Genomic DNA, 11,289 nt, shown 5'->3' with positions numbered 1-11,289 from the left:
ACATTGAGTTAATAAAAACTCCATACAAACATGGTCTCTTTTTTGCTTTCTTGAGTAAGGCAGCTCCAAAATGCAGGTGTTTCAGTCTAGCTCAGTGCTTTCTGTGGTGGTGGTAATGTTCTCTAGTTGTGCTGTAATTGGACTCAGTGTTCTGTCACTCACGGGGACACTACGTCTCGGCCAAATCTAAGGGTAGAGGTCTCAAATTCAATCCCCTTGGGTGCTGACATTGATTTACATTAGAAGTGCCCATCCAAGAAGTTTCATGGTCATTGGCCACAGATAAAATTACGTCAAATCACTTTCTATCTACCGTAGGAAGCTATGTGTGGACTGATCATGGCAACATCATACTTTCATAATCTTAGCTAGCAGTCGTCATCGTGAGTAAAGTCAACAATCTACTGGCAAATCCTTGTCATTTGAAGAGAAATTATAGATAAAACATATCGGTGCTCATCAGCCATTGTACATGAACATGGGTTGAGAGAATGCCAAGAGTGTGGAAGTCTGTCATCAAGACATGGGTGGCTACTTTGAAGAATATAAAATATATTTTGATTTGTTTAACACTTTTTTTGGTTACTACAAGTCTACTACGAGTCCATTTTTGTTATTTCATAGTTTTGATATCTTCACTATTATTCGACATTGTAGAAAATAGTAAAAAATAAAGAAAAACCATGGAATGAGTAGATCTGTCAACTTTTGACTGGTACTGTAGTTTATTAAATAACACACATTGTGGTGCCAATATTAAGAAAATGGCAGAATTTTGTGGTCTACCATTTTCAAACAACATCTGAAAACTGCTCCCTGCGAGACTAATTTCTAAAACCTTTTTGTCTTGTCCCCTAACCCATTTCATAGGTGGCCATACAACAGTTTCAACAAATAAATTAAAATGCAAAGTCACAATTCCAACAAAACTAATTCTTCTGAATTTTGCCATTCACGTTTTAGACGATAATACCTTGAAACCAGAACTATTAGTCTGAGAACAATGAGTATGTTTACATGCACACTAATAATTCGATATCAAACTGATTTATGACAATAGACAGATTATACAATAGTCATGTAACCACCTTACTCTGCTTATCTTAATCGGTGTACGGTCAAAATAAAAGTAAGCATATGCCAATTTAAAAAAATTATAATGTTTCTTCTTTCGATTTATTAGAACACATAAACACCTTAAACGGCGTTCCTGCGGTGTATTTGATATGCGCATTTTCTAGCACCAGCCAAGCGAGCCTCCCTATTAAGCACAAGTGAAGTAAGTTGAGGAACTACTGAATGTATGCGCAAGTAGAAGTAGTTTTCAAATATAAACTTTAGATGTCCAAACTGTTCTTACTAGAACATCTATTTTGATTGCCGATTTTCGGTAGCCTGATTTTCATATGTGTCCATGTAAACAGGATTATTAGAGAAATCGTTCCTCTTGCAAAGCATGGAAATGTTTTACTTGAACTATTATATTAATCTGACTATCCACAATCACATTATTGTGTGCATGTAAGCCACACTCAATGAGAGCAACTCTTTTTTTCACACCCTGCATGAACTCATTTCTTAGATGACTAGAATAAAATACAGTAGTCTGGTACATGTATTGTATGAAATTAAAGTACAACATTGTAGTACCGCATCAATACGCACACAGTGTTGTGTCTTGATGGGCAAACAAGCACACTGGTCCATGAGTCTTTCTCTCTGAGAGTCTTTTCCTTGATCAGGTCATTGATTGGTCATTCAGGTCCTGATGTTGTCTATTGAGTCTTCAGACCACCAATGAGGCTTCATTTTTACCTCCCTGCGAACAAGAAGCATAACAACACACAATAAGATGAATTATTTTAATTGTGAACCTTATTGTCATGATCAGTAAAAGCCAAAACAATATTAATTATTGTTGTCATTGTCAACATCCTCATCCCAATCAAGGAGAACCTTAGAATGGGAGTTTCCCCTAATATTATATAAAAGAAATCTCTGATCTCTGCCCCCAAAAATATTAGACAAATCAGGGGGCATTTCAATGTGACCCAGCAGAGGGAAAAGGGGAGGGAGAGAGGTTGTCTTTTTGACATGCTCAACAGACATCAGAGATAACTGCTAAAAAACAGCCATTTTACTGCTATAGACACCAAAAATGACAGGCAATTTAGAAAAACTGTGAATTAAACTAGAAGATAATGATTGCCTATTTGGGTTCTTCTCAACTTGAAATAAAGACAAGTAAAACACAGCAATTTCCTATGGAGCAAATTCCTAGCCTGGTACCAGATCTGTTTTCCTAGCCTGGTACCAAATCTGTTTTCCTAGCCTGGTAACAGATCTGTTTTCCTAGCCTGGTAACAGATCTGTTTTCCTAGCCTGGTAACAGATCTGTTTTCCTAGCCTGGTACCAGATCTGTTTTCCTAGCCTGGTACCAGATCTGTTTTCCTAGCCTGGTACCAGATCTGTTTTCCTAGCCTGGTACCAAATCTGTTTTCCTAGCCTGGTACCAGATCTGTTTTCCTAGCCTGGTACCAGATCTGTTTTCCTAGCCTGGTAACAGATCTGTTTTCCTAGCCTGGTACCAGATCTGTTTTCCTAGCCTGGTACCAAATCTGTTTTCCTAGCCTGGTACCAGATCTGTTTTCCTAGCCTGGTACCAGATCTGTTTTCCTAGCCTGGTACCAAATCTGTTTTCCTAGCCTGGTACCAAATCTGTTTTCCTAGCCTGGTACCAGATCTGTTTTCCGAGCCTGGTACCAGATCTGTTTTCCTAGCCTGGTAACAGATCTGTTTTCCTAGCCTGGTACCAGATCTGTTTTCCGAGCCTGGTACCAGATCTGTTTTCCTAGCCTGGTACCAGATCTGTTTTCCTAGCCTGGTACCAGATATATGTGTGCTCTTGCAAGACAGACCATAGGAGTTGGCAAGACAACACAAACAGATCTAGAGCCAGGCTAATCCCTGCATTCTATGGACTAATCATATTAAGTCAAACGAGTTGTGGCCATTCTTATCCGCAGTGAGCCTGTGTCGGTGAAGGCTTTTGTGGCCAACCAAGCCATAACAAACCTGATTTTAAAAGTCTTGATGGAAGACTATGATTTGCTGATCATTAATATCAGGTGTCTTATTGCTTGGTAGGGATGGGTTGTTCGTGAACAAACAGATCTCTTTAGTGAACCTCAGGATCCGAATTGCATCTGTCTCCGAGCCGCTCATTTGTCTCTCTGAGTAAAGACTTGCTGAAGTATTTTCACATGTCCCTCCATGCACCCGCAGTGACTTCTGGGAAGATTTTAACCCCAAAATGTCACGTTTTCACCATCATTGTGAAGCCCTAGTTATGTTGTTGTTTTTACAAGTCATTTCTGAGGATGATTATTTTTTACTTCATGTGATTAATTTACATCTGTTCCTCATTTTAAAGTCACACCTGTTACATGAACTGAACTCTCATTTTAATATAGTGAAACTATTCCTTTTTCAATATTTTTTTTCTAAAGAAATATACATCATATTGTAAAAGAAGGTGAGTTGGTTCTACTTTTTTTGGACATTTTTCTGGTGTTTTGTGGTGGAAAACTGAGTGGGTCACGTTAACCATAGATACCATAGATACTGTAGACAGGCTAAGCTTCCATTCCCCAGTCATACAGGGATATATGGCTGATTTTAAAATGAAATCCTCAACCCTGTAGTAAAACATTTTTACTTAACCTCTTGAGATGGAAACATTTTTTATTAAGTTGAACATGTGCTCTTTATGACAGAATGTAAACATTTTTGTGAAATGTACATGTATTTAAATTTGCACCAAGTTTACTGTTCCCAAAAGGCACTGAATTGGTGGAACGATCCTACTATTGCTTTATGAGGACAACGACTATCATTATCTGTAGGTAAGTTGTAAAAACATTCCCAGGGGGTGGTGATTCCTGAGCCACGGCAGGAACAATAGGTTGTCGGGGGAAAAGCCTCATTCTGGTCCACGCTCAATTTTTGCAATGTTGCATTTTTTTTGCTATGAAATGTGCTATTTTTCATGTTGTTTTTTTTCATCCAAATAGACGGCTCATTTAGGTGATCGGAGCCAAAAGATCTGGAATGCCCGTCGCTACCGCTTGGCTGGAACAAAAGCCTACACCCACTGGCCCTTACACTGACACTTATAATAAACACTTCTAATTAACACGTTTAAATTGAACCAAACATGTCACCTGAGTAATAACTGACCTCTTTCAATTGTCAATGTCTGATAAGTGATTTTCTATCTGAAAAGAAGAAAACAACACAGTAAGCAGTGATATTGTTTTAACCATTCAGCATTCAGGATTAGACTCACCCATTGTATATTGTTTAACAACACACAGTGGCTTACTCATAATGCTGCTTAGGTATCATCCACATAGGGCTCTGGGCAAAAGTAGTGCACTACATAAGGAATAGGGTGTCATTTGACATAAGACTTCAGATGTACGATGACAGACTAACCTCTAACTTGACATTTAAAAAATTGTTTTATGTAGTTCTGTCCTTGAGCTGTTCTTGTCTAATGATGTTCTGTATTCTGTCGTTCTGTATTATGTTTTGTGTGGGCCCCAGGAAGAGGAGCTGCTGCTTTTGCAACAGCTAATGGGGATCCTAATAAAATACCTAAAATAACCCTTGGCCTCCTCACCATATCGTTAGTGCCTTCATCGTCAAAGACATCCTCGTTGGCTTCATCTGTCATCTCTCCCGCCTCCAAGTCTCCGGAGAGGTCCGCTGTCTTGGCACGGAGACACTTATACACTCCTCCCTGTTTCCTCTGGGCTGCTGGGGGAAGGGGGGATGAGAGATAGAGAGAAGATGAGGTCAGGTTAAAGGTTACACTCACACAACAGGACACACACAGTCTGAATACTCTTACCTGCCTCTGTGCGATGCTGTCTCTCAATCCTCTCCAGACGCCCCAGTAGAGAGTCGATCTTGGTCTTGATCTGGGACAGCTCCTGTTTGATGGTTACCAACTGGTCGGTCTTTACTGGGAATATACAAAAACGGAGACAAATGATGTTTCTTGAAAAGAATATGCTTCTTAACTATGACTTCACCAAAACAGTTATGTCAAAGAGTAGGAGACAGACAGAGCAGTGCAGAAGGGGGAGAGAGGGGAGGACATAGATAGGGGTGAGAACGGAGGGAGAGGGGAGGACAGAGATAGGGGAGAGAGGTGAGAACGGAGGGAGAGGTTGAGGACAGAGATAGGGGAGAGAGGTGAGAACGGAGGGAGAGGGGAGGATAGAGATAGGGGAGAGAGGTGAGAACAGAGGGAGAGGGGAGGACAAAGAAAGGAGAGGGGAGGACAGAGGATCCGAAGACAGAGATAGGATAGAGAGAGGGGAGGATAGAGGGAGAAAGAGTAGGACAGGGGGAGAATAGAGGTAGGACAGCGAGAGAAAGAGTAGGACAGAGAGAGGGGAGGATAGAGAGAGAAAGAGTAGGACAGAGGGAGGAGAGGATAGAGGGAAAAAGAGTAGGATAGAGAGAGGAGAGGATAGAGGGAGAAAGAGTCGGACAGAGGGAGAAAGAGTAGGATAGAGAGTGGGGAGGATAGAGGGAGAAAGAGTAGGATAGAGGGAGAAAGAGTAGGATAGAGAGAGGGGAGGATAGAGGGAGAAAGAGTAGGACAGAGAGAGGGGAGGATAGAGGCAGGCAGAGTGACTAGAGTATTAGACATACACATAGATCCTGCAGCTGAAGACCCAGAAGTGAGAGATAGAGGCGAGGACGGAGGAAGAGGTCTGGAAGAAGAAAAGGAATCAGAGCAGGTCCTGACCGGCAAGGAAGATTTGATTCGCCGCAGGGAAGGGACCACGACACGAGAGCGTTTGGCCGGTATCGGCGATCGGATGGGGGGCTCCACCACGCGTCCATGATAATCAAATAATCTGGGGAGACGAGGAAAGGTGAGAGGGGCAAAAGTTTTAAGAAGTAGTTAAATAGGTAAAGCGGAGTACATTGTTTACCAAAACAAATACTAGAATAGAACAGAGCAGAATGATTTCCATACCTGCTGTAGAAATCCTCTCTGTAATAGTCGTAGTCAAACTCATAGCCACTAAAGACAGAAATAGAGATGTACATACAATAAGCCACTGATACACTACCAAAACAATAAAAGGGATGTTGATCAGTCCCTGGTATGGTTGACACTGATTTTGTCCCTACTCAAGGGCTAGTATTAATGTAAGTGGGTTTTAGTGTAAGTGGTTTTATAAATGTAAGTGGGTTTTTAGTGTAAGTGGTTTATTAATGTAAGTGGTTTTAATGAAAGTGGTCTTCCAAGAAGGAAGTGGGCATAGCTTGTCACTCTCTGGCACAAAAAAAGGGTTTGAGAAACGCTCCTTTAGCCAACTCTATTTATAGAGTAGTACAAAGTGTTTCTATGGTTATCCTGCTCACAGAATGACAATCTATTTCTATGGTCATGCTATGACTCTGACCTGTAGAGAGAGGAGAGGGGCCTCTTGGAGCCCACCACCTTTGGCCTGTAGGGTCTTGGTTCTCCTGCCATGTTTATGTCTGGAAGACAAGCACAGCAGCTTCAGGATCACTGTCACACAGACCACACATACTTTTAGAATCCATGGCCAACTGGCAGCTAATAACTTTAACTTCTCACTCTATTCTTAATGTGCACAAGTCTGGTTTTATACCTGGACATAACACTGTTTCAGCAGCTGCGCTTGTTTTAGATGTGTTAAATTGCCTAGATGATAAAAAATCATTGTGCTGCCCTATTTATAGATCTTTCCATGGTCTTTCACACTGTTAAACACTCATTCAAAGGTTTACTGAAATCAGGCTCATTGGAAGTGGTCAGACAGGACAGACACAATGTGTGATTTTTGATGGTGTCAAGTCTAAGACCTGTAGCTAGCTAGCTAAACAATAAACCATAATCCCAACTCATGACGTTACTACCCTGCATGAATCTGCAGGTAGCTAACCAACCAGGTTCAATGTTAGTTAGTTAACATTAGGCTATATCTAGCAAAGTAAATGGTTCTGAGATATGAATAATATTACTATACTACACAGATCATACAGCTAGCTGACCTAACAACAGCAGTCAAGCCCCCAAACTAACTGGCTAACGTTGGCTAGCTTGCTAGCTACTTCCAGACACAAATGAGAGAACAGCTCACTGACCATTTTACTCGCTCTATTGAAATGGATGCTTGCATAGTGGATTATTTTGTCACGACATGTAGCTAGCTAGCTAAACAATGAACCATAATCACAATTTATGATGTTTCTACCCTGCATGAATCTGCAGGTAGCTAACCAACTATATTCAATGTTAGCTATCAAACCAGCTATAACTAGCAAAGCAAATGGCTCTGAGATATGAATAACGAGCTAGCTAACAGTACACTTTAACTTGAAATGAAAAAGACTTTGTCAAAATTAGAAACGTGTAATATCTGAAAATGTAGCAAGCTAGACTATCCTTTCTGTATACGTGGAATGGACGCTTCTCCCTGTCATGGATGCCATGGTTGACCTTAGTTTGAAGATGTAATCCGGGGACAGGTGTTTTCTCCATCTCCTTAGCTATCATACTCTAATTCCACTGATTTGAAAACTCGGTCCTCCAGAAAGTGGAGAGCAGCACTTATGCAGTGGCAGTATACAGTGGCAAGAAAATGTATGTGAACCCTTTAGAATTACTTGGATTTCTGCATAAATTGGTCATACAATTGTATCTGATCTTCATCTACGTCACAACAATAGACGTTTTCTGTAGTTGCGGATCAGACCTGCACAACGGTCAGGAGGAATATTGAACCATTCATCTTTACAAAACTGTTTCAGTTCAGCAATATTCTTGGGATGTCTGGTGTGAACTGCTCTTTTGAAGTCATGCCACAGCATCTCAATCTGGTTGAGGCCAGGACTCTGACTGGGCCACTCCAGAAGGCGTATTTTTTTCTGTTGATTTGCTTCTATGTTTTGGGTTGTTGTCCTGTTGCATCACCTAACTTCTGTTGAGCTTCAATTGGCGGACAGATAGCCTTACATTCTCCGGCAAAATGTCTTGATAAACTTGGGAATTCATTTTTTCCATCGATGATCCAAGCAAAGCAGCCCCAAACCATGATGCTCTCTCCACAATACTTTACAGTTGGGATGAGGTTTTGATGTTGGTGTGCTTGTGCCTTTTTTATGTTCCTTCCAAACAACTCAACTGTAATCTGTTCACCGAATATTTAGCCAGTAGCGCTGTGGAACACCCAAGTGCTCTTTTGCAAACTTCAGGCGTGCTGTAATGTTTTTTTTGGACAGCAGTGGATTCTTCCATGGTGTCCTCCCATGAACACCATTTTGGTTTAGTGGCCTCATCAACATAGTTGTTAGCATGTTCCAGAAATTTAGCTAACACTCTGGGATTCTTCTTCACCTCATTGAACATTCTGTGCTGTGCTCTTGCAGTCATCTTTGCAGGACGGCCACTCCTAGGGAGAGTAGCAACAGTGCTGAACTTTCTCCATTTATATACAATTTGTCTTACCACGGACTGATGAACGTCAAGGCTTTTAGAGATACTTTTGTAACCCTTTCCAGCTCTATGCAAGTCAACAATTAATCTTAGGTCTTCTGAGATCTCTTTTGTTTCGAGCCATGGTTCACATCATGTAATGCTTCTTGTGAATAACAAACTCCAATTGTGAGTGTTTTTTTATAGGGCAGGGCAGCTCTAAACAACATCTCCAATCTTATTGATTGGACTCCAGGTTAGCTGACTCCTGACTCCAGTTATCTTTTGGAGAAGTCATTGGCCGAGGACAGGTATTCCCAAACTGGGATACGGGAAGAAAAAAAAATGTGATTCACATTTTCAAACAGTCCATTTATATTTTCCAACGGGGCTATTCATTTGGGCAAGTTTTTTTTCTTCTAAAAATATCTGGGGTTTTGGATTGACAAGGATTTAATGTTTAAAAAACACAGATGAACTAGTTAAAAAGCAAAAAAAAAATAGAAATAGATCTTGCCTCTCCCGAAACAGCAGCAAGCAGATTGTAGAGTCAACTTCCCTGCCAGTTCTTGACTATGGTGACTCAATTTACTAGAATGCAGCAGCCATTTCTCCTAAACCTTTGGATGACGTCTACCGTAGCGCCCTTCACTTTATCACAGGTGACAGTTTTAATACTCCTCACTGCGTCCTCTATCAAAAGGTTGGCTGGTCCTCATTAAAGTCCCGTTGATCTGTTGATTTCTCCCTTTTTGTTTACAAAGCTCTACTACACAAGCTTCCCGACTTACCTAACTTCATTATTGAAGTATAAAGACGTGTTACCAAACCAGTTCACAGCGTTAGTTAACTTCCTCGGGTCTCCGCTGAATTAGGTAAATCCGCATTTAAGTTTTAATGCGCCTCACTGCTGGGACAATTTGCAGAACTCATTACAATTGGATGTTCTGTTGCCTCTCTGGCAGTTCAGCGTGCTGATTGAAGACGTAGCAGCTGAGGAATGTAACTGTTTTGTATCGATTGCCGTTTTGTTGTACATTGGTTGTCGTATTGTTGTGACCCTTGGGAATGACACCCTGGTCTCAATGGGTTTTCCCTGAATAAATACAGAGTAATACAACAGATAAGGAAACATCTGCACACACATTGACAGCACTGACTCACACCTCATCCCTGTCCCATTCAGAGTGGCAGGACACTGGTCGGGGAGTGAGATGATATCAGTGTTGAAGCGTCTGTCTGTCGGCTCAATCCTATGAGCCCTGAGGGTCTCTCAAGGTAATAGGACAGACAGGCACAAGCACGCAGACACAGAAAACACATACATACAGCTACATCACAGAGACAGCTACAGTAGATCACACAGTGCCTTTCTTACATTCATACTCTGTGAGGGTCTTGATGAACAACTCATCCATTCCATAAAAGATACTCTCCGCTGGACTCCTGCTGAGGTCACTAATGATAGAGTGGCACTCAACAGAGTACGTTCTCCCCTGGAATCCTGCTGAGGTCACTAATGATAAGAGTGGGACTCTAAGTGAACACTGTGCCGTTCATCCAGGGAACACACAGTACTGTGATTGATGTCAGTCATTATACTAATGAGTGTGTGCATATGGTGAGAGACAGAGTGTGTGTGTGTGAGAGAGAGAGTACATGTGGTTGTGTTGTGTGTGCGCAAGACAAGGTACACACACGAATAATGTGTTGCTAAGCAATGACCACGACTTAAGAACATGCATATAAATACAATTTGAACTCTGACCTTTTACAATGTTCTATTTTGGCTAAAAGGATATCAAAGGACATCTGAAGTGCCAAAACCATCCCCATTTAGCAGAATGTACAGCATTAGCATTGCTACATCAGCTTGTACTCTCTTCAAACCATTCTTATCCCTGTCCACAGGCCTTGATGGAGGGAACAGCCTGTGTTTTAGAGACCATCAAAGCTGCTGCTGAGAGCTCTCACAGTCACTTGGTCTATGCCTCCCTTTTAGGAAACTACAGTATGGTAACTCTATTGGATAAAGTATAGTTGCGTGAGTGAACAGCAGATTGTGTTCATGATAAGAGTTTTTTGAGAGTTTCGATGTGCCTTGAATTTGAATGTGTAAGAGACCTCTCATGTCGTTGGTAACAGATACCATCAGATAATAACTGTGCTTTTAAAGTCTGGATGTCTGGGAGAGCCAGGTATGAGTTATCTTATCTTTCTTTAAGGGCATGGCTGATATCTATGGTTCAGTATAGGGCTTTATCACGCAGGAGACTGGAACAATTGAGCTTTTTTTTGTGTGATCAAGAATGCATGTTTAAACATTTTTTTTAAGTACTATTTGATATTCTACAAGTGTATCCATCTGCGCTCCCTACCAGTCTATTCTCCATATAGCTAATGGGGATGAGCAAACTTGTTTTCCACAGACAAACTTGGCACAGAGGTTTGGCACATCATACCTGCCAGAAAGAGCCTCCCCTACACTCTTAGAAAAAAAGGGTTTTTCAACACTCCCCGTACGAGAACACTTTTTGGTTCCAGGTACAAACCTTTTTTAGTTCCAGGTAGAACCATTTGGGGTTCCATGTAGAACCCTTGTGGAAAAGGTTCTACCTGGAACCAACAAGGTTCTCCAATGGGGACCGCGAAGATCCATTTTAGTTTCTTGAAAGCACTTTTTTTCTAAGAGTGTATAGCCCCCCTGATGCTGAGCCAAGACAGGCCGTGATTTAATCCAAGGCGCGTTGTAGAGCAT

At 41.3% G+C, this 11,289-nt stretch overlaps 1 protein-coding gene across 2 annotated transcripts in view; it reads right to left on the bottom strand.

Annotated features, from left to right (window-relative positions):
- Positions 1-709: 709 nt before the first annotated feature.
- The window catches only part of LOC112227207 (RNA-binding Raly-like protein), a 35,519-nt gene continuing 24,939 nt past the window's right edge, over positions 710-11,289 (bottom strand). The window contains exons 2-8 of one of the 2 annotated variants that reach the window (XM_024392078.1): positions 6,493-6,571; positions 6,060-6,107; positions 5,729-5,937; positions 4,917-5,030; positions 4,686-4,822; positions 4,241-4,278; positions 710-1,819 (exon numbers count right to left, since the gene is read on the bottom strand). In XM_024392078.1, the coding sequence (XP_024247846.1) occupies positions 4,246-4,278; positions 4,686-4,822; positions 4,917-5,030; positions 5,729-5,937; positions 6,060-6,107; positions 6,493-6,571 (620 nt within the window). In that variant the 3' untranslated portion in view covers positions 710-1,819; positions 4,241-4,245. The remainder of the gene's footprint in view (positions 1,820-4,240; positions 4,279-4,685; positions 4,823-4,916; positions 5,031-5,728; positions 5,938-6,059; positions 6,108-6,492; positions 6,572-11,289) is intronic. The other variant, XM_024392080.1, reaches the window with a different exon arrangement.

Source organism: Oncorhynchus tshawytscha, linkage group LG28, assembly GCF_018296145.1.
Source record: "Oncorhynchus tshawytscha isolate Ot180627B linkage group LG28, Otsh_v2.0, whole genome shotgun sequence".
Taxonomy (NCBI): Eukaryota; Metazoa; Chordata; class Actinopteri; order Salmoniformes; family Salmonidae; genus Oncorhynchus; species Oncorhynchus tshawytscha.
Note: the sequence above shows the minus strand (reverse complement) of the source record. Positions and strands in the feature narration are given on the sequence as shown.